Source organism: Callithrix jacchus, chromosome 18 (genome assembly GCF_049354715.1).
Source record: "Callithrix jacchus isolate 240 chromosome 18, calJac240_pri, whole genome shotgun sequence".
Lineage (NCBI taxonomy): Eukaryota > Metazoa > Chordata > Mammalia > Primates > Cebidae > Callithrix > Callithrix jacchus.
Window position 1 is genome coordinate 9090815 of NC_133519.1, and position 24169 is coordinate 9114983.

General features: G+C 41.8%; 1 protein-coding gene across 24 annotated transcripts in view; it reads right to left on the reverse strand.

The window, feature by feature from the left end:
- Positions 1-5537: 5537 nt before the first annotated feature.
- LOC103790783 (uncharacterized) overlaps positions 5538-24169 on the reverse strand; it is a 70675-nt gene continuing 52043 nt past the window's right edge. For 6 of the 24 annotated variants that reach the window (XM_078355497.1, XM_078355503.1, XM_078355499.1 and 3 more), the window contains 7 exons: positions 24020-24087; positions 23557-23581; positions 17430-17464; positions 16941-17002; positions 7155-7212; positions 6492-6545; positions 5538-6164 (listed from right to left, as the gene is read on the reverse strand). In XM_078355497.1, the coding sequence (XP_078211623.1) occupies positions 6090-6164; positions 6492-6545; positions 7155-7212; positions 16941-17002; positions 17430-17464; positions 23557-23581; positions 24020-24087 (377 nt within the window). In that variant the 3' untranslated portion in view covers positions 5538-6089. Of the gene's footprint in view, positions 6165-6412; positions 6546-7154; positions 7213-7265; positions 7333-9029; positions 9099-10457; positions 10542-13112; positions 16060-16766; positions 16852-16940; positions 17003-17429; positions 17465-23556; positions 23582-24019; positions 24088-24169 lie in introns of those variants that run through there. The other 18 variants (XM_078355501.1, XM_078355500.1, XM_035279659.3 and 15 more) reach the window with 14 other exon arrangements.

Here is a 24169-nt window from a genome sequence, read left to right on the forward strand (position 1 = left end):
CTCAGTTACCTTGTATGATAGTGGTGAAGATGGGAACGTTGAGAGAGCTGATTTGGAAGGATATCAGGAGTGCAAATGTTCAACATTTTAGTTTCTTTAAATTAAATCCAGGCACTATCTTTCCTGCAAGTCTCCTGTTCCTTTCAGATTGCACAGGTGAGAGTGCTCTGATTAGGGCTGGAGGACATAAAATATTGGCTCCCATACCAACAGCTCCTGTGTTGTGAATGCATTCTGTGCATTTTCCTGTGCTAAACAGTGTTTCAAAACATCGTGGGGCCTGATTCTTCCTCCTTGTTCCAATGGCCCTGGGTGACTCAAGTGCCCATTCAATGACCAGGACACAGAAGTCTTAGAGGGATACTCTGTGAGGCCTCAGGTGCCAGCTGCTGCCCTGCCAAAGCATGAGGCAAGGGACAAGACATCGGCTGTGGGGGCAGTGGTCAGCCAGGCCTGGTGACTCTACTTGGTGGACAGATGATCCTACACCTTCCACCTCCAATGGATCCACTGCCTCTGTGCCTGTTTGTCCTGCCAATGCTCCAGTGGCTGCCCCAGCATCCCAGCCTAGGCCCAATGCCGCTGAAGACAGAACTGGCCCCTGGGGACCCAGGAGACCTACAGGACTCACTCAGCTGTCGCCAGGAGTCCCCAGACCCTCATTCTTATCAAGGACCTGGGAGCCCTAACCCGTGGCCCTCCATCATCAGCTATAAATGATGATTTGCTGCTGTTATGATCATCACTGCCTTTAGTGGCCAAGGGCCTTCCAAGGTGCCAGCTCTAGAAGGAAAGATGTCCTTGGGAGGTGATGACACTTGGTACATGGGTACTCGACAGGTTGCTTCCTCCTATCCTCAGACAGCCTTTGACAGAGCCATTGACACTCCACTGTTTGGAAGGAAACCAGCCCAGGGTCACACAGTTGGTCTCAAATCTAAGGTGACTCACTCTGCCTCCACGAGGGACCTGCCTGCAAGGGAGGTTGACCCTGGGTTTGGGGAGCCTTTCCTGAGCTGCATGAATCACCTCCCCTGTTTGAGGCCCAAAACTCCGCTCACATCTCCTTCCTTGCCCTGTCTCTGCTTGGGCTATAATCAAGGTGACCCCAGCATCCCTTCATGGACATGATGGTACTACTCTCTGCCATTCACTTTTGGCTAATCTGACTTCAATGCCCACTTACTTGGTCTCTTCTTTCACAACCAAGACAACCAAAATCTGGGGCTCTTTATGCAGGTGACAGCATACTAATAGAATTCAATGCCATAGTTGTGTTATCCCTGTTTCATTTTGCTTGTGTCTCAGGGTTGCTTTTCTATTTATGATAAAGGCATTTGTAGCATGAATAGAATATTTGCGGTTTACAATAACTTTACATCATAGTAAATGGTCAAGACACTGAAAGCAGTGATTTTCAGCTGCGAGAGGCCTGAGTGAGTTTGAGCACACTCTGTGTGATCAGGCAGAAGCAGGCCTTTGGGAAGTTTAGCTGAGGATGGGGCCAGGAAAGATGATGGACAGTGGGGGTCTGACATGGTCACCAGACCCCTGGCTCCTGCCCACCTGCCTGGCACTTCCCATCCATCACTCATGATCTGCCAAATCCTCTGGGTATTGTGGCCAAATCCACCAGGGGAGAGGCTGACGAACTTTGTCTCTTGAAATGCACAGATTCCGTGGCCATCCCTGGGAAGTCAACCATGGGAGTCAACTTGGCTTTCTCCCCCTCATTAGGGTTCAAAATTAAAAGCCCACCTTCACAGGCAGTAAGATAGTATAGATAAGTGACCACATCGCCCTGTTTCAGATGTTGACATGGCTAGGTGCGTTAGGGGTGATTTGAGACCACACAACCTTGTGCCACAAAGTGAAATTCCTGGGCCAGAGGGAGACATTTGATTGTCATGTTATGACCTTATCACTGAGTATAAAAGCAGTCTTGTTTCATTTTGGATTCTTTCTTATGTTTATAAGAAAGAATGTTTATGTTTCTTATGTTTATATGCTTTGAAGTTCCAAGCATATAATAATTTTTGGATAGCTTTTAATCATTGACTTCTAGCACAATTCTATGATCAGAAACATGCTGAGATTTGCTTGATGAACAAGATAATTGAGTTTAATTTTGTAAATGTACTATGCATGCTTAAAATGAATGTTGCTCCACATCCCCTTATCTGCCATCATCCAAGATACAGGATGATGGACAATGGCTCCATAGATGTGATGGAGATGCTTTACTATTGGGACCCTTTGCATCCTTCTGATGTTTTGTTGCTTAGAATATGAATGGCAGAGAGGGGGCTGTGGAGCTCCCACTCTGCTTGTGTGTGAGGTTCTTCCTGCCATCATTTGTTTCTTATGTTTTGCAGCCAAGACTGACTGTGAGAAACCCTGGGAGCTCAGGAAGGAAGAAGCCGCTCAGAAGCAGAGATAGGGAGCTGGTGGAAGAGACCAGAAGTCAGGTCTGTGAAGGTTCCAGAGAGGACCTGTCCTTGGGAGTCAAGTAGGGGGCCTGAGGTGGGGGAGGGGCATTGGAGGACACAGGTGCTCTGTGGAATGTCCACTGTGAGGTACCACATTCCGGGGCCGGGGTTTGGTGGAGAGGGAGTAAAAAGCCCCAGGATTGCTTAGGCAGCGCCCAGACAGGTTTGGTGGAAACCAGAGCCCTGGTCTCCATCTAATTGCTAATGAGCATCCTGCTTTTTTTCCCCGTGTATCCTGTTGCTTCTCTGATAGATTTTCTCCCTGACTTGTAGCTGAACCTCCCACTCTCGCTTGAAGACTTAGTTTAAACCAGATCCTTTCCCAGACCGTTTTCTCCTCCCCCTCCATTGGGTGCCCAACAGCCCCCTTCCCCTCCCTCCCCTTTCCTCCCTTCCCCCTCCCCAACTCCCCAACTCCCCATCCCCTTCCTTCCCCCAGCCCTAAGCCACTGCCATCTCTGTCTTGGCCACCTAAGGACACCCTGAGAAGACCAGGAGATGCAGATGCGGTGGCTGCTCTTTTGGTTCCTCCTGCTGGAGTTTCCTAGCCATTCAATCCACCCTTGAGAATAGACACTGGACCCTCGGGTTTCTTCCTTGTTATTGGGCTGTGTCACGTGGCACATTACACAGTGCAGGCCTGTAATTTCAGCGCTTTTGAGGGTTAAGGTGGGCAGATCATCTGAGTCCAGAAGTTCAAGACTAGCCTGGGCATCATAGCCAAACTCCATCTCTACAAAAGATTCCAAAAAAGATGAGCCAGGCCTGGTATCTTTTACTGGAGAGGCTGAGGTGGGAGGATCACTTGGGCTCAGGAGTTGGAGGTTGCAGTAAGCTGAGATCACCCACTACACTCTTGTCTCAAACAAAATGAACCAAAACAAAGTGAAATGTCATTTGAGTTTTGTGTCATCTGGTTTGATGACTTTTTAGGAAATGCTGTGTCATCCCTGTCTTCTGCTCTTGGGGGCTGTCTCTAGGGAGTCTGTGTCCAGTCAGTGTGATGGGAGCAGAGAGGACCATCAGATGGAGAAGAAAGGGCTGCACCTGCTGGGAGGTTTGCAATTTGGGAGTCACTAGGAGTGACAGAACCAGGATGTGAATGACTGTATTGTCCTTTGTTTTGTAAAGTGTGTATGGTGCAGGTCATTGATTGACCCAAATAAGAAGGGTCTTCAAGTCCTTATGTTATCCAAATATAAGGAAATGACAGGCCTGGTGTAGTGGCTCACTCCTAAAATTGGGAGGCTGAGGCTGGTGGATCCGGTGAGGTCAGAAATTCCAGACCAGTCTGACCAACATGGTGAAACCCTCTCTCTACTAAAAATATAAAGATTAGCAGGGCATAGTGGCAGGTGCCTGTAATCCCAGCTACTCTAAAGGCTGAGGCAGGAGAATGGCTTGAAGCCGGGTGTCAGAGGTTGCAGTGAGCCGAGATTGCACCATTGCACTCCAGCCTGGGCAACTGAGTGGGACACTGTCTTAAAAAAAATTTGTTTTTGGTTGGTAATTTTTCTTTTTTTGAGACAAAGTTTCCCTCTCATCTCCCAGGCTTGAATTTGTATTTAATTTTAGAATTACATATACCACTGGAATCACATTCATATTTCTATTACAGTGTACTGATTCTGGGTTAAGAATCACTAATTTAATTCCACTTCATTTTACATATACATTTCCCTGAAGAGATATAAAAAATAAAATCATATGAATAAGTTATATGTTTAATAGTTCCATTCAGTCATCTCATAAGACAAAATTGCTTTCTAAGTTAATTTTAATTCAGATCTTTATTTGTTGAATTTGTTTTAAATTTGAACACGTATGTACAATTTTACCTTTTTCTTCAGAATACTTTAAAGTGTTTTCACAATTAAAAATATCAAAAACATTTTTCTCTGTAAACCTTCAACCTCCAACCTTCTTCAGTCTTATCTGCAGTTATCTCCTGCACATGTAAATGATGTGGTAGAAGATGCAGCTCAAGATGAATTTTAGTTATTTAAAGTGTGTCACAACGTGAACATTTTACTTAAAAAGGTATAGGTACATTTTATTTGAACAGGTATAGGTATATTTAAAATTATTAATCACTTTTAATTTTTACAAAGAGACTTTGAAAATCTCTAGTTTAAAAAATAAATTTAAAATGCGTATGTATGAATAATGTATAAAGAAAGATGGGAAATATGACCATGGATTACACAGAACTCAGTGTACGGAAATTTGCAGTTTTAAAATAACAATCTTATTTTTGTTATCTGAAGAGGATTTCATTGATGATGTTTCCGTTGTATTTGGCTTTAGTTTACCAACATTCACATATAAATTATTACAAAAAATGTACACCAGTTCTGTGGCCTCTCCTTTGTCATGTGTGAGTCGTATAATTTGCTGGACTTAATGAAAGCTTCTATTTCCACTTGGAGGCTGTGAATATGCCAGATTATGTACATTTTGTAGTAGAGATTACTAAGCTGAACAAGTACAACAGACTTGTGAAATATATTGTCTACAAACTTCATCACTTTTGGTAAGAAATGCACAAAGCCTATGATGATGTCATTGCCAGCTTATATGTTTGTGAGTTTCAAAACATTTGCTGTACGTTAAGACTAAAACTTGGTTTTATATATAAACATATTTAAAAACATATTTTTTGAGAGCTATGCATATACAACCAACACAAGGCAAATTAAATTCAAAATGTTGAATAAGAAATATAATATTTAAAATTTTTAGTATAATCAAGAAAAAGATACAGTGCTATTTTATCAGTTGATTAATTGTTCATAGGATTAGGCCTATTTGTATTTCTGGGTATCCAACAGAATCAGTCCCTTAAAATGCGGAATATCACAATTTGTGGTTCAGCTAATAGATTTATATCCATTTTATTACTTAGTCATAATATGAAGGAAGTTTCCTCTTCATATCCCAGGGAAGCTATGGTAATTGACAAGGAGTGGGTCCAGGTTTTATGTCACCTGAGGTGTTACACAGCCCAAGGAGCCCCTTTTAAGAGAAATGGACACGTCACTGGAATAATTTATTGAATGTAGTGATTGAATATTTATTTAGAACATAAAAATAAATCACAACAGATTATAAAATTCATAATTCTGACAAATTCTGCAAGGATAACAAAACATAAAATTAATATTTAGAAAATTGCTTGATGCATTTCTGTGATTTTTTTGGCTCTATAGTTATGGCTCTATATAAACTGCTGTTAATTCTCTGATTGCCTCCTCATTTGACATGTTCTGTTACGTTTTCTGTGTTGAGAATAACAAGATAATGCAGTCTTTTCTCTAGTATGATGGATTATAATCTGTCATTTTGTTACTGATAGTTTAGAAAAGTTGCATCAAGTTTCTCAATTTGTTATTCGTGATTTCATAGACATTCTTAGGACTATGATGAAACTTGGGAAATAACGCTATCAAATGTCTTTCATCTGTGAACTCTAAGATTTGGAAGAATTTTCAAAGACCAGTTCCTGGCTTTGTAAGTTTTGAACATCGTGTCTCCTTCACTCCACACGGCTTTGTGTTGCCTGAAGCTCCGGGCACATTGATTTTGCAGTGATCTCTAGGCTCACACTTTCATGCTGCCAGCACCATGGTAATCAGGAGTGTTCATGGAAGCTACATCTGGAAAGTCAGCAAGAACCTAAGGGTACATGGAAGAGACTGAGAACCACAAGAATATAATCACATCAAACAGAAACTAAGTGTATCTTTAACGCAGTTTCCAATTAGCCCGATCCTGAAACAGACCACAGTCACCCCAATGCCACCTAACCCAAAGGGAAAGTGTGATAGAGGCAAAATTGATATGTAGACATTGATCTTAAACTTCTGCAGTTAAAATATCTCACTCATGCAAAATTCCAATAGCAAAGGAGCATGCCAACCCACCCCTAGAGCCTTTTCCAGTGCCTTAGAAAGGAGTTCATGCAAGTGAGAGGCCCTGAAGCTTCACCCTTCCTAGACTCACAGTAACTCCACCTCTGTAATAGACGGAAACATTTCTAGACCACAGGAACTCTGGCTAAGGAAACAAAGAAACTGTGTTTACAGTTAAACAGAAATAGTTCTATTTTTTTTCCTAGTGTTCAGCACCATTTCTCAAGGGATTTTTCTTAGATGTTATTTTTATGAAGTCTCCTCCACAGGTTCTTTTTGAGCCAATAATTCACACGTGACACTGTTTCTTTAAATCACTCCAGTCTTTGACTAGTGTAATCTTTTCGGGGAGAAAACAGGAGGGCTTCCGTAGGCTTCAAATGTTCATTTATTTTCCAATTTTTTGACTTGAATAGGAAGAAGTAATCTCTTTCATGTGAAATATTCTCCTTGATTTATTTTAAAGAACCAAATGGCATTGTCTGATAATGGGATGAAAACCCAATTCACTGAACAGAATGTGCTATTTGTAATCTGGATTGTCCTTTAGGCTTCTGAGCATAGTCTTCAAGAAGCTGAGAATCTGTTATTTTATTGATTAAAACACACATGCACATACACACATGTTTGCATAAGAAATAAAAATGCTGTAAGCTGAAATAGGCAGGATATTTCACCTGAAAAGCCTGAAATAAATGATGAGAACCTATGAACTAAGTTCCAGTGCAAACGAGGGGGTTATTTAAATTCTTACTATAGAAACTTCCAGTGAGCAATACAGCATGACCATGGAACCGTAATTCAGGAACAATCTGTAGAACAAAATATAGGGACATTAATTTTGTTATATTTGCAGCCCACATACTGTAATCCCAGATTTGCTCCTCTTGTTCTGGCTAAAGATGAGTCAGGAACCTCTGATAGAGCCATTCCTAAAAGACAACAATGGATTCAGAATGTGAGACTGAGAGAAATCCTAGAAGTCTGACCTTCAGATCAGTTTAACTGTAGATCAATAATACATTACTTAGACCCATGCAGGATCAAAAATCTCCTCAGTTGGCTGCCAAGGTTATTTTATCTTAAATAAGCTCGTTGAAAGCAGTCAATATAGATAAATTTTTCCCACTGACAATTTGCCGATTCAGAGAACATGCACCATCCAACCACGAAATAGATAAAGGTCAGCCCTGCCCTATAGAATATGGTCACCTGGCTTTCCTGCCCTGTAAATGTTCTACTGGAAGAATAGCACTTAAGCCCTTAATGTTCATTTAAACCAAGGCTTGTTCTAAATTCCCTAGATGCCATCTCATACATGATTACATCTCTCTTGGCATACTCGTCTTCTTGAAGTGCGTAACATTTATATACCATCTAAAAATGTTGAGTATTATTTATATTGAGGGATGGGGGCAGACCCAGGTCTATGGCCTTATGTGTTATTAGTGAATTACAATTTCTTAGGGTGATAGGCCATGATAAAAGTCACATGTTAGGAAAACTTTAATCCAGTAGGGAAAATTTCCAATATTTTTCAAAGTAATTTGCCACATTCGTATACAAATTATATAGGCATTTTTGATGGTGTCCTCGCTTCTTTGTCAATGTGAAGAGGTGTAAATGTGAATCAATGCTAATTGTGCTGTGCTACACAAAGGGTTAATTTGAGTATTATCCTATCCCATCAGTTCATTTTCACCATACATTTTTGTCTTTACAAAATTATTTTTAAAACTCCACTGGAAGGAAATATATATACATATAATAACCTACATGTAAAGTACACAATTTAGTAAATTTGGATATAGGTATACATATCTGTGAGAAAATTGCCAAAACTGAGATAGCACTCATGTATATATTACCCCAAACATTTCTTCTTGTGTCTTTGTCATCCCTTTCTCCAGCCTTTTCTCAGAACTCTCACCTTCTCCAGGCTCATCATTACTCAGCTGAAGACTCAAGAAGGGGCCTGTATGTCCCTGAGTTCTCTCTCTGGAGCACTCTCTCCTCTCTGTCACTCTTTTCAGCAAATTCTAGCTACCTTGACCTCTTTGAATTCTCAGCTCCATCTCTTCAACTTAGGGAGACTTTTGGGGTCAGTGAAGGACACCCCGTTCTTGTGTTGAGACCTGAAAACCCTCCAGCATTGTATGCTGGGGCAACCATAGGTATCATCTCATTGCCTTCCTTTTCTCTAATCACCATGCTAAGCTAACTGTTGCCTAAGGTCTGAAAACTGTTATTTCATTCACTTTGTCCAGTTTTGCCATTCTTTCACGAGCAAGCATAAACCTGGCTCCTTTGGGCAGTCTCCCTAGTGACTGTATTTACTACATTATTACTGTCAGCTTTGGACAAAAAAATTGTAGAGATCGACTATGTTATACTATTTAAGTATTTTTTATATTGATTTTACTCAAACTGAAGGAGTTTATTAGATATATTTTATTATACAGCTTATAACAAATAATTGTATGAAAATTAGAAAAATCAGATGAACAAATTTTTTTTACAAGACTTCTTGTGGTTATAGAATGACTCTAACATTTGGTAGTAGATTTTTTTAGAATTTTGTTCTTAGTGCATGTATTAGTCTGTTTTCACACTGCTAATAAAAGCATACCTGAAACTGGGAAAAAAAAGAGGTTTCATTGGATTTGCAGTTCCACATGGCTGGGGAGGCCTCAGAATCCTGGCAAAAGGTGAAAACCAATTCCTCATGGCAGTGGCAAGAGAAAATGAGGAAGATAAAAAAGCAGAAACACCTGATAAAACCATCAGATCTCATGAGACTTATTCACTACCATGAGAATAGTATGGGGGAAACTGGCTCCATGATTCAAATGATCTCCTACTGAGTCCCGCCCATAACACATAGGAATTATTGGAATACAATTCAAGATGAAATTTGGGTGGGGATGCAGAGCCAAACCATGTTAGTGCATATGTTTAAAGGGACATAAAAAAACTATACAAATGTAATAAGAATATATGCATATTGTTATGAAATGAAAACATTCGAAATTATAAAAGTAGTAAATATTTTTTAGTAAAATTAAATATATGCACAAAAGGTGAAAACTGTTTTCCTTTCATTCCCAGAGAAAAATTTACTTAAATTTTACATAGTTTTTTCCTGAGTTCTTCCTATACCTGAAAAACACACTGGGTTATTTTTGTATACAAAAGAAATTGTGTTATACATATTTCCTTTCACTCTTTTTCTTTTCACTTAATTCTTTCAGATAATTGTTACCATTTGAATGGCCTCGGATGATTCCTTTATATGAATGAACCATAATAGTTAACCAGTTTACTAATGACAGACATTTATATTGCTCCTAAGATGTTACTGTTGTTCATTTATTTAATTGTTTCTTTAGTTTTAATTTCTAGACAAGTTGCTCTATCAAAAATAATGTACACTTAATATTGCAATAGTTATAAGAAAATCTGTCCTTTTTTCCAGCAATCTATGAGTGTCTACTTTCAAAAACTTACTTTAAACTCTTAGCATCATATTGTCTTCTAAACCTTTGCCAGAAATTAATGTAAATGAATATGCAATTTTAATTGTCATTTATTTGATTATTAGTAAGATTTAGATTTCATTCTGTTTACTAGTCATTTTAGGGAAATGAGCATTCTCTGCCTATAAGCTTTGCCTAGTTTTATATTGATATGTTCATCTTTTTCTTATTTCCTCATTTGTAATATCATTTTAAAGTGCTTTTAAAATAGACAATTTTTTTCACATTTGTTAAGACTCCTGTTGTGATTTTTTTTTTGTCTTCCAAATTCTTTTTTTTTTTTAATTATATTGCATTTTAGGTTTTGGGGTACATGTGCAGAACATGCAAGACAGTTGTATAGGTACACACAGGGCAGTGTGTTTTGCTTCCTTTCTCCCCTTCACCCACATTTGGCATTTCTCCCCAGGCTATCCCTCCCCAGCTCCCCTCCCGCAGGCCCTCCCCTTTTCCCCTCAATAGACCCCAGTGTTTAGTACTCCCCTCCCTGTGTCCATGGCTTCTCATTTTTCATCACCCACCTATGAGTGAGAATATGTGGTATTTCATTTTCTCTTCTTGTGTCAGTTTGCTGAGAATGATGTTCTCCAGATTCATCCATGTCCCTACAAACAACACGAACTCATCATTTCTGATTGCTGCATAATATTCCATGGTGTATATGTGACACATTTTCCCAATCCAGTCTATCATCAATGGGCATTTGGGTTGGTTCCAGGTCTTTGCTATTGTAAACAGTGCTGCAATGAACATTCGTGTGCATGTTGTCCTTATAGTAGAACGATTTATAGTCCTTTGGATATATACCCAGTAATGGGATTGCTGGGTCAAATGGAATTTCTATTTCTAAGGCCTTGAGGAATCGCCACACTGTCTTCCACAATGGTTAAACTAATTTACACTCCCACTAACAGTGTAAAAGTGTTCCTTTTTCTCCACATCCTCTCCAGCATCTGTTGTCTCCAGATTTTTTAATGATCACCATTCTAACCAGCGTGAGATGGTATCTCAATGTGGTTTTGATTTGCGTCTCTCTGATGACCAGTGATGATGAGCATTTTTTCATATGATTGCTGGCCTCATATATGTCTTCTTTCATAAAGTGTCTGTTCATATCCTTTGCCCAATTTTGAATGGGCTTTTTTCCTGTAAATCTGTTTGAGTTCTTCGTAAATTCTGGATATCAGCCCTTTGTCAGATGGGTAAACTGCAAAAATTTTTTCCCATTCTGTTGGTTGCCGATTCACTCTAGTGACTGTTTCTTTTGCCGTGCAGAAGCTTTGGAGTTTCATTAGGTCCCATTTGTCTATTTTGGCTTTTGTTGCCAATGCTTTTGGTGTTGTGTTCATGAAGTCCTTGCCTACTCCTATGTCCTGGATAGTTTTGCCTAGATTTCCTTCCAGGGTTTTTATGGTGCCAGGTCTTATGTTTAAGTCTTTAATCCATCTGGAGTTAATTTTAGTGTAAGGTGTCAGGAAGGGGTCCAGTTTCTGCTTTCTGCACATGGTTAGCCAGTTTTCCCAACACCATTTATTAAACAGGGAATCTTTTCCCCATTGCTTGTTTTTATCAGGTTTATCAAAGATTGTATGGTTGTAGATATGTTGTGTTGCCTCCGATGCCTCTGTTTTGTTCCATTGGTCTATATTTCTGTTTTGGTACCAGTACCATGCTGTTTTGATTACTGTAGCCTTCTAGTATAGTTTGAAATCCGGTAGTGTGATGCCCCCCTGCTGTGTTCTTTTTGCTTAGAATTGACTTGGCTATGTGGGCTCTGTTTTGGTTCCCTATGAAGTTCATGGTGGTTTTTTCCAGTTCTGTGAAGAAAGTCAATGGTAGCTTGATGGGGATAGCGTTGATTCTGTAAATTACTTTGGGCAGTATGGCCATTTTAACGATATTAATTCTTCCTAACCATGAACATGGAATGTTTCTCCATCTGTTTGTGTCCTCTCTTATTTCGTTGAGCAGTGGTTTGTAGTTTTCCTTGAAGAGGTCCTTTATGTTCCTTGTGACTTGTATTCCTAGGTATTTTATTCATTTTGTAGCAATTGGGAATGGCAGTTCGTTCTTGATTTGGCTTTCTTTAAGTCTGTTATTGGTGTAGAGGAATGCTTGTGATTTTTGCACATTGATTTTATATCCTGAGACTTTGCTGAAGTTGCTTATCAGTTTCAGGAGTTTTTGGGCTGAGGCGATGGGGTCTTCTAGGTATACTATCATGTCTGCAAATAGAGACCATTTGGCTTCCACCTTTCCTATTTGAATGTTCTTTATTTCTTTTTCTTGCCTGATTGTTCTGGCTAGAACTTCCAGTACTATATTGAATAGGAGTGTTGAAAAAGGGCATCCTAGTCTAGTGCCAGATTTCAAAAAGAATGCTTCCAGTTTTTGCCCATTCAGTATGATATTGGCTGTTAATTTGTCATAAATAGCTTTTATTACTTTGAGATACGCTCCATCGATACTGAGTTTATTGAGGGTTTTTAGCATAAAGGGCTGCTGAATTTTGTTGAATGCCTTCTCTGCGTCAATTGAGATCATCATGTGGTTTTTGTTTTTGGTTCTGTTTATGTGGTGAATTACATTTATAGACTTGCGTATGTTGAACCAGTATTGCATCCCCGGGATGAATCCTACTTGATCATGATGGATAAGTTTTTTGATTTGCTGTTGCAATCGGCTTGCCAATATTTTATTGAAGATTTTTGCATCTATGTTTATCATGGATATTGGCCTGAAGTTTTCTTTTCTTGTTGGGTCTCTGCCGGGTTTTGGTATCAGGATGATGTTGGTCTCATAAAATGATTTGGGAAGGATTCCCTCTTTTTGGATTATTTGGAATAGTTTCAGAAGGAATGGTACCAGCTCCTCTTTGTGTGTCTGGTAGAATTCAACTGTGAACCCATCTGGACCTGGGCTTTTTTTGTGTGGTAGGCTCTTAATTGCTGCCTCGACTTCTGACCTTGTTATTGGTCTATTCATAGTTTCAGCTTCTTCCTGGTTTAGGCTTGGGAGGACAAAGGAGTCCAGGAGTTTATCCATTTCTTCCAGCTTTGCTAGTTTATGTGCATAGAGTTGTTTGTAATATTCTCTGATGATGGTTAGAATTTCTGTGGAGTCTGTGGTGATTTCCCCTTTATCATTTTTTATTGCATCTATTTGGTTGTTCTCTCTTTTCTTTTTTATCAGTCTGGCTAGTGGTTTGTCTATTTTGTTGATCTTTTCAAAAAACCAGCTCTTGGATTTATTGATTTTTTGAAGGGTTTTTCGTGTCTCTATCTCCTTCAGTTTAGCTCTGATCTTAGTTATTTCTTGTCTTCTGCTAGGTTTTGAGTTTTTTTTATCTTGCTCCTCTAGCTCTTTCAATTTTGACGATAGGGTGTCAATTTTGGATCTCTCCATTCTCCTCATATGCGCACTTATTGCTATATATTTTCCTCTAAAGACTGCTTTAAATGTGTCCCAGAGATTCTGCCATGTTGTGTCTTCGATCTCATTGGTTTTGAAGAGCTTCTTAATTTCTGCCTTTATTTCACTGTTTATCTAGTCAACATTCAGGAGACAGTTGTTCAGTTTCCATGAAGTCGTGTGGTTCTAGGTTGGTTTCTGAATTATGAGTTCTAACTTGATTGCACTATGGTCTGAGAGACTGTTATGATTTCAGTTGTTTTGCATTTGCTGAGCAGTGCTTTACTTCCAATTATGTGGTCAATTTTAAAGTAGGTGTGATGTGGTGCTGAGAAGAATATATATTCTGTGGCTTTGGGGTGGAGAGTTCTGTAAATGTCTATCAGGTTTGCTTGTTCCAGGTCTGAGTTCAAGCCCTGAATATTCTTGTTGATTTTGTCTGGTTGATCTATTATTGACAGTGGAGTGTTAAAGTCTCCCACTATTATTGTGTGGGAGTCTAAGTCTCTTTGTAAGTCATTAAGAACTTGCCTTATGTATCTGGGTGCTCCTGTATTGGGTCCATATATGTTTAGGATGGTTAGCTCTTCTTATTGTATCGATCCTTTTACCATTATGTAATGGCCTTCTTTGTCTCTTTTGATCTTTGTTGCTTTAAAGTCTATTTTATCAGAGATGAGAATTGCAACTCCTGCTTTTTTTTGCTCTCCATTTGCTTGGTAAATCTTCCTCCATCCCTTTATTTTGAGCCTTTGTGTATCCTTGCATGTGAGATGGGTTTCCTGAATACAGCACACTGATGAGTTTTTGTTTTTTGTCCAATTTGCCTGTCTGTGTCTTTTGATTGGTGCATTTAGCCCCTTTACATTTAGGGTAAATATTATGTGTGAATTTGATACTGCCATTTTGATGCTAGCTGGCTGTTTTGCCCGTTAATTGATGTAGATTCTTCATTTTGTTGATGTTCTTTAGCATTTAGTGTGATTTTGGAATGGCTGGTACTGGTTGTTCCTTTCTATGTGTAGTGCCTCTTTCAGGAGCTCTTGTAAAGCAGGCCTGGTGGTGACAAAATCTCTGAGTACTTGCTTGTTCGCAAAGGATTTTCTTATTCCTTCACTTATGAATCTCAGTTTGGCTGGATATGAAATTCTGGCTTGAAAGTTCTTTTCTTTAAAGATGTTGAATATTTGCCCCCACTCTCTTCTGGCTTGTAGAGTTTCTGCCAAGAGATCTGTTGTGAGTCTGATGAGCTTCCCTTTGTGGGTGACCCGACCTTTCTCTCTGGCTGCCCTTAGTATTTTCTCCTTTATTTCAACCCTGTTGAATCTGACAATTATGTGCCTTGGGGTTGTTCTTCTTGCTGAATATCTTTGTGGTGTTCTCTGTATTTCCTGCATTTGAGTGTTGGCCTGCCTTGATAGGTGGGGGAAATTTTCCTGGATAATATCCTGAAGAGTATTTTCCAGCTTGGATTCATTCTCTTCGTCACATTCTGGTACACCTATCAAACGTAGGTTAGGTCTCTTCACATAGTCCCACATTTCTTGGAGACTTTGTTCATTCCTTTTTGCTCTTTTGTCTCTAATCTTGGTTTCTCGTTTTATTTCATTGAGTTGATCTTCAACTTCTGATAGTCTTTCTTCTGCTTGGTCCATTCGGCTGTTGAAACTTGTGCATGCTTCGCGAAGTTCTCGTATTGGGTTTTTCAGCTCCTTCAATTCATTCATATTCCTAAGTTTTCCATTCTTGTTATCATTTCCTCAAATCTTTTTTCAAGGTTCTTAGTTCCTTTGTATTGATCTAAAACATGTTCTTTTAGCTCACAAAAGTTTCTCATTATCCACCGTCTGAAGTCTAATTCCATCATTTCATCACAGTCACTCTCCGTGCAGCTTTGCTCCCTTGCTGGTGAAGGGTTTTGGTCCTTTGTAGGAGTCACGGTGTTCTGGTTTTGGGTGTTTTCCTCCTTTTTGCGCTGGTTTCTTCCCATCTCTGTGGATTTATCCACCTGTCATCTGAGTAGTTGCTGATTTTTCGATTGGGTCTCTGAGTGGACGCCCAGATTGTTGATGAAGTATTTCTGTTACTTGGTTTTCCTTCTACCAGTCTAACCCCTCCACTGTATGACTGCTGAGGTACACTCCAGGCCCTGCTTTTCTGGGATGCATCTATAGTGGCTGCGGAACAGTGAGGGATGCTACCAGTTTCTTTTTCTGCTATCTTTGTCCCAGAATGATGCCTGCCAAATGTCAGTCTTCTGGATATAGAGGGGTCAGGGAGCTGCTTGAGGAGACAGTCTGTATTTTATAGGAGGTCAAGTGCTGAGCTGTGAGTTCTGTTGTTCATTCAGGGCTGTTAGGCTGCTACATTTAATTCTGCTGCAGCAGAACTCATAAAAAAAAAACCCTTTTTTTTAACAGTTGCTCTGTCTCGGGGGGTTGGGGCTTGCTTTATGAGTGTCCATTGCGCTGTCCTGCCCAGCTAGGAGGCAGTCTAGTCACTATTTGCCTGCTGAGGCTCTGCCCTGCTGGTGTAAGGTCCGCCCTCTTGCTGCAGGCTCTGCCCTGCTGCTGTGGTCTCCGCCCTGCTACAAGCTATGCCCTGCAGCGGAGTCTCTCTGTTGTGGGTTGCCTCGGCAACGACAGGCCTCCGCACATTCACTGACAGCTTCAATCTTGGGTTGTTCTCACCGCGCCATCTTGAGTCGGTCTCCTGAAAACAAAATTTAAAAAACAGAGGCTCCCTGAATCCTTCCCTCAACCCCTCCCAAGTGAGCACGGCCCTGACATGTCTTCAGGGCTTTGCTTTGCTGGCATCTGACAAAGATACAGAAATGTCAATGCCCAAACCCATGCTCTCTACATATAGAAGCCTCCAACCTCATCTTGAAAAAGAAAGCAATGAGGCTACCCCAGGACCCTAGGGCTCCAAAGAAGCTAAAAAACCCCTAGGACTAAACATATCTCAGTGCCTCTTGGATTTTACCATGTTCACTGCTTCATACCAGGACCTACTGAGTGCCTCCTGGCCTGCAATACTGGGCTGGGTGGGCTGCTTGCTCGTGTGACAAGAGCCTGGGAGTGCCTCCACCCCTCTCACACCTTTCCCAGGAGGCCTGAACCAGGGGGATTCATGGTCAACCCTACTGTCTCCTCAGAATAAACTAGCGATGCTCCCTGTTGGCTTCAAGGGGCTGGGAGGACAGAGCTGGGTCCCCCCAAATGAGATGTTGGTGAGTTTAAGGGTCACTGCAGAAAAATAACACAGTGCACAGCCCTCAGAATCCCACACATGGTTGCCCAACTGGCACCTCAGTGTCTCCCTCACTAAGTAGCCTGATGAGGGCTCAGCCCAGAAGGCTGATGCTATGGAGTGGGTGTCTGTTCCTGGAGGATGTTCTCAGGGCATCCTTTACTTGCCTTCAGAGGTTTCTAACATATTTTACAAATGTCCAAAATGTTCTGGGCTCGCCGCCTGGTGTTATTCCTGGGCTTACTGGTTTTCCTGATGGAAAAAGAAAAAAGTGAGCGTAGCCATGAAGAACACAAACACTTGTCTCCTTCCCCTCATCATTCTTCCCGCTGCATTCTCACCTTTCCTTCTTCACTTTCAGCTTCTTTGTTGCTTTTTCTGTAGGTTTAGAACATTCTTTCACCTGGGAGAAAAAGAACAATTGTACATGTCCAAAGATACCAATGCAGTACACTGTGAAGCAAGTGTCCAGAACAGACCCAAATGTCACGGGGGGTCTCCAGCAGAATGGGGTCCAGGTCTTCTGATCCCCAGCCTGGCTCCCTCCCTGGACCCTGTAGGGTAGTTCAGAAAATTCAAAGCTGCAACCTGAGGGTCAGTAAACAGACCAATGCCAAGGCAGTGGGCAGGGGGGCTGGAGAGGGATTTTATCAACACTGAAGACCCCAAGGACCTCAACTGTGAAATGAGACCAAGGCCTTCAGGAGAACAATCACATGAAAGGGAAAGAGGAAAAGGACCAGAGTTAACAAAAAAAAAAAAAAAAAAAAAAAGATCATGGGTCAGAAAGAGGATAAGAGAGAAAGAGGATACAAAAAAACATAAATTACCTGCTGATGGCTGCCTGCAATGGAGTCTTCCAGTTCTGTGAAGCAAGTATCAGAGCGTCCAGAAAAGGAGCAGTGATGGGGTAGCCATAAGTAGGAAAAAGGAGACTTAGAGTTGAGACAACCACTCAGACCCCACTGTCTTAGAGCTGTGCAGCTATGTTCATTTCTAGACCCTTCTCAACAGCCTGTATCTCCTCTGTGCTATGAGAAAGGGACCCCAGACTTCCCACATACTTTCCCAGCCTTCACATTCCATAACTGAGGAAAAGGGAAAACTGTGTCATTCTGTTTTTCGAAGAGGCAGTCACCCTCTTGACAATGATGTGTATGATGTGGAATTCCCTCCCTCCTCCATCTGTAGGGCCTATTTCTGTTCTCATGAATCCAATTTTTTTTCTCCCTGTATACCAACACCAGTCCTACTGCTCTTCAATACAAGACATCAGAATGAATATCAAGCCTGCCTTGTCAGGCCCTCCAATAAACCTGTGGATCACACGCTAGGTCAGCAGCACCTGCCGTAGGCCTGGAGTTGTGCTGGGGCCTGTGGAAGGTGATAATGTCTAATGTCACAGTTAAGAGTGACTGTTCTATGTCTGGAATGGCCTTAAAGACTTGGTTAATATTCAGCCCTCAAAACAATCCCAGTAGCTTCTGAAAATGTGGAAACAATGTAACAAAATTTGAGATACAGCCTCTTACCCAGTTGCCTTAATCTGAAGCTGAGGCCAGCAGTTGCCAGCATGTAAGTGAGACGCCCTCTCAGAGTCTGCCTGAACTATGCAAAGACCAGAAGGAAAGGAACCAGGCAGTTCTGACACAGAGAACAAGCTGGGTCTGACTGGAGTGTGAGGAGCAGGTCAAGACTGTTGGGCCAGAGAGGACAATGTGACAAGACAAGTGACCCCTATGCCAGCTGTCCAGCACTTCTGTCCTGGGCCCACTTTAGTCCAGGGACCAGGCTACAGGGAGAGTGAGAGCCACTGTCTACAGAAACACAGCAACCCCTCCACACATATCCCCTAGGATTCCTGCCAGCCACAGAGGGCCTTGAGCAAAAGCTGGCCTCGGGCCTCTCAAGTAAAAACCAAATCAGTTTTCATTCAAAGCCCAAGGATTTGGCATTGGAAAAGACCGGGTGAGGAGTGGAGGCCAAAAATGTGCTCAGTCATGTGTTCTGCCCTCAGGACCCCAGGATTCTGGGGCATACGTACGAATCCCGGAGGAAAGATTCTCTCCAGGAAGCACCCTTAGAGCAGGAGCAGACAGTGAGGACAGTACAGGAAGGTGTTGGTGCAGGTCCCGAGAATGTAGAGAAAGGAGTGCACTCCCTTCACCTGGCACATGTATGAGCGACTTTGTCTTCAGAATCACATAGTGCCTGTGAGGGGCTGTGTCCCACCCCACACTCAACTTTACACCTGCATACTAATCTTCTGTTTTCTATTCACAGAGCCCATGAGAACAAAACTCTTACGACTTTCTCATTAAGATACAAAACAAGCCAAGTGAGAATTCTACACCTATTTTCCTTTGATGTTTATTAACTTCAGAGATCCCATCCTAGGCTCCAAAACAAGGATTGTCTCTCACTGTTGTACCACAATTGTACGCAAGAATTGTCTCTCACTCTTCAACCCCGGAGTGTTGGTCCCGCCCTGATCAGTCTATTTCCTCCTGGATAGATTCATGAGCCCATGTACACACACACAAACAGCACTGCTGCTCTGTCCACTGTGATTCTCCCTGGGCTCTGTGACCTTGGGGGCCTTTATGAAAGCACTGCTCACAGTTGTGAGCCTTTAGATGAGACACAGGACATGAAATAATCTCCTTCAACTGTTCAGTGACACTGGCTCACAGCATCTCTTACTTTCAATCTGAGAACCCTGAGATTCCACCCTTGATGCACGTGCACTCAGTTAGGTGAGTGCAGCAAACAGAACCTGGGCCAGACTCACAGCAGCTGCTTCCCAAATGATTCTGGGAGAATGGCGATGCTCTCTTAAGAGTACACTTTGGCAACTGGGCATTGTAGCATGGCTCTTGTGAGGAGGTTACACATTTTTTTCATTTATTTAAATATGAATGAGCACCTATGACACTGAGGACCACACTGGAATGCACAGGTCTAAACCCAAAGATGAGGAAGATGTGACTCTCCCCCCTGGTGATTCTGGCAGAGTGGTTGCTGCTCTGACCTGATCATTCACAAAGGGGTACTTCAAAGGCACATGAACAAGCTCCAGGACCCCTGTGTAGTGCAGGGAGGCCACAACAAAAATAAAAAAGCCTGGTCCACCGAAGGAGAACTCATAAACAGAAGAAAGAACATCTTCTGCAAGGAGAAAAACTGAACCAAAGTAGCCAGAATAGAGATGAGGAAGATACTTCATTGACTTCAGAGACAACCCTATTGTCCTGTAACCTTGGATCAGAACCCACTCAGGTTTCTTGATTACCATGAGAAACAACAGACTGCAGAAGATGAACAGGACACCTTTTCACACTCGTGCTGGATCTCAGCAAAAGGGTTGCAAGCATTGGAACATCACTGGAGGCCAAGATGGGCTGCCCAGGCTGAGCTCCGGGATGAGAAGGCATCATGAGGACATAGTCCCTGCCCTCTCAGTGACTAGTCATGGCCAGGATTCATTCACACATGAGTGAAACAAAACAAAGTTTGGGACTAATAATTCCAGGACTATCTCAGAGAAACAGGCAAAATGATATCTTATAGGTCACACAGGAGAGCTGCAAGGACCATGTGGACTCCGGAGCAGCACCTCTCCCTTTGCTGAGCTCACCCTGCACTGAAGCAGGGTCCCTCCTCACCTCCCCTGCAACTAGTGTGGGCAGGTGCCCTGCCTGAAAGCTGACACTCCCTCCAGTCACACAGGATTCTGGGCCAAACCACACGTGGCCAACAGCAACTACACAGGGACCAGCTGTCAGGTGACTCCCAGAAGCAGGTGAAAAGTAAGAGCTGCTCTCTGTCACAGCCACAGGGGGACCAGGCCTAGGAACTACGCTGTGTCTGGCCTGACCGTGAAGTCTATCGCTGCTGATCATATCCTCTCTGGGCCAAGTCAGATGTTTCAGGAACTCACTCCTGTTCTCTGCCTCTCATTAATTTCTGGTGGTGCCACTGCCATCAACATACAGGAAAATAGAGAAGACAAGAAAAAAGAACGTAGCACCTCTGTCCAGGGTCTTAGGAAGACCGCCAGAAAGTGCTAAATCCAGCTCTGAAGTCAAAGTGCAACTCATTCTCCCTGTGTCAAAATGTGAACATCCCAGTTGTGCCCAGGTGATGATGTAGAACTGATGCATATCATCAAGAAAATGGCACAAATTATGAACATATTCAACCACATTATGCAAGTGCTGAGATATTTCATGACCACCAGGCCTGCCTTTCAAGAGCTCCTGAAGGAAGCACTGAACATGGAAAGAAACAACCAGTGCCAGTGACTGCAAAAACATACCAAATGGTAAAGACCATCGACACAATGAAAACACTGCATCAACTGACGAGCCAAAGAAACAGTTAGCCTCAGAATGGCAGGATCAAATTCACACATAACGTTAACCTTCAATGTAAATGGGCTAAATGCCCCAATCAAAAGAGAAAGACTAGCAAGTTGGATAAAAGAGTCAAGACCCATTAATGTGCTATATTCAGGAGACCCATCTCACATGCAAAAGCACACATAGGCTCAAAATGGAGAGATAGAGGAAGACTTACCAAGCAAATGGAGAGCAGAATTTAAGAAGAAAATTAAAACAGGGGTTGCAAAACTAGTCTCTGATAAAACACTTTTAAGAGACCTTAATGGTAAAGGGATCAATGCAACAAGTAGAGCTAACAATCCTAAATATATATACACCAACACAGGAGCACCCAGACACATAAAGCAAGTTCTTCATGTCCTACAAAGAAGCTTAGACTCCCACACAACAACAGTGGGAGACTTAAACACTCCACTGTCAATATTAGACAGCTCAACGAGACAGAAAATTAACAAGGATATCCAGCACTTGAACTCAGATCTGGACCAAGCAGACCTAATAGAAATCTACACAACTATCCACCCCAAATCCACAGAATATACATTCTTCTCAGCAGCATATCACACCTACTCTAAAATTCACCACGTATATGGATGTAAATCACTCAGCCAATGCAAAAGAATGGAAATCATAACAAACAGTCTCTCAGACCACAAGGCAATCAAATTAGAACTGAGGATTAAGAAATCACTCAAAACCACACATCATGGAAACTGAAAAACCTGCTCCCAAATTACTGGATAAATAAGGACATGAAGGCAAAAATAAAGATGTTCTTTGAAGTCAGTGAGAACAAAGACACAATATACCAGAATCTCTGGGACACATTTAAAGCAGTGTCTAGAGGTGGATGTGGGAGAAGAGTAGCAGCCACAGGAGCGGAATAGCCAAGAAAGGGAATCAGGGCTTTTGGTTTCTAGCTCCAGGCCACGTCGTAACTATGAACTAGCCAATCTCAAACAGCACACCACACAGTGCAGGCTGTGTGTCCCTGGCCCCCTCATAGGGCTCCTCTTTCCTAATCTCACCTGAGCTCACTTGTCCTCTTATTGATTCCTGCCAATGTCATCTCCTCCTTAGAATCTGTATGTGCTGCTGTCTGTATATCATCTCCTCTAGAAGATTTTGTACTGAATAAGAAGCAACCTTTCTTGAAAGAGGAGATTTAATTCTAGCCAAAAGGTTTTATTAACTAACTTTTTGTTATTAGGCAATTAAAACAAGACTTGAAAACACTCAATTATCCTATGATTTAAAGATGACCCCTACTTAGCATGTGATTATTTGTACTTCCACTTTTCCTTTTCAACACAATGTGTGCGCACCATGGAGGTCACTGCTGCACACTGACTCCAGCATCGAGACGGCCCGTCATGCGAGCGGTGCAGAGGAGGGGCACTGATCCCCTCCAACCCAGCTCTGCGTGTGATTCCAGCTGGGAAAATGGGGCCAGGCTAACACCCAACTTGATCCTTAAGGTTCTAAAAGATACTATGTCCTGGCATTGGGTTCTACTGAGTTTCAAATGCTTGTGGTCATTATCTTTTTAAATGTGATAGAATATGTCACTATTGGTTCTCAGATTTTGAACATAAGGTGAGGAATGACTCCACCACTGTAGACCAAAAGCCTGTGAACTCTGTATGTTTTACATTAACGATGACACTAAAACCCACTGTGCAATGTACCTACTCAAACAAACCCTGGGAAAGTTGACCATTCAGACCATCCAATGATGATAGTATCGGGGATCTGAATAGGTTTTCATACTTCCACACGCACACAGAAGTGCTGGAACAACTTGGCATAGTGAGGAGCTATGCTAGGGCACACCACAGCTGACTGTACGATATACCTACTCCAACACCAGGTTATGCAACCACTGAGAATATCTAACAACAATAGACAGTGTTTGGAACTTCCATACATTTTCAGGCTTTCACGTGCACCCAGAGATGCTAGGACTCCCTGGCATAGTCACGAATCATACCAGGGCATTGTGATGCTTCCAGTGCAGTAGAACATAGCACCATCTTTTCCCCATTCCTGAGCTCACAATTTCCTGTTCCATTGAGGAGACAAGACCATAAAATGTTCACCACTGCCTCATCTCTGAGGATGGGAACATACAACTAACCTTCACATTCAGCTGTGGTAGAGGATGAAGTGACTTACTTATCAAAGTGCAGTGGTGATAAAACTTGGTTTTAGAACTTTAATCTTTGTGTTGTGCATTGCACATGTTTTCTGGGGGAGAGGACACACACTTTCAAACATATCCACAGTCAGTCCATGGAGACTCTCTCCCTTATACCTCCTGATCCTGATGCACACCATCATAATCTATCTGAATGATGCTGCTGCTTCCAGAAACTAGAGATCACCTCAAATTCTATAATGGACTCTCCATCGTTCTTACACCAAACTGCTCTAACCTCATTTTCAGCAGGAAGCTCCAACCAGAGTTGTTTTCCAGCACATGTAGACTAGAAAGTACCACCTTTGTCAACACTAAGATTTTTCCTTAGCAAAGGGGTGATCCCAGAATACATACCGTCATCCCATAAAGGTGACTGTCCCTGCATTTAGGAAAAAAAAACAAAAACAAAACACCATGAGGGTCAGGCATGTTGTGTCTTCTGTGCACAGCTTTTGTCTTCACTTGGGGACATTACAAAACCAGGTGAGAAATACTGGTAGAGGCAATAGCCCCAATGCCTAGAAGATGTCTGTGGAAAGGCACGATGTTTTCATCCATGATGCCATGATGTTTCCACTTTATTTTTCTCAAATTCACTTTTTTAAAAAAACAGTATTTATCCTGAAAAAGGATGCTTCCTGCCACACAGTTCCTAAAGAGCTGTTAAATTATGAATGCCATTCTGAATCATACTTAATTGGAAAAAAAAACTCACTTTGCATTATCCCACAAAGGGTCATCTATAATGTACAGTGTAAGATTTTTATATTCTAATTAAAATGAACAACAAAATACCCATTTCAAAGAAAGACTTTACCTTGTGAATGGCTATAATTTCTTCTGATGATTCTATCCCAGGCAAGATTCCTGCCGGAACAAATTCTCCTGTATGCAGAAAACAGAGTAACAGTCAACACATTGTTTCCACCGAAGGAGCCACTCTGGTGGCCTTGTGTGCTGTGAAGAG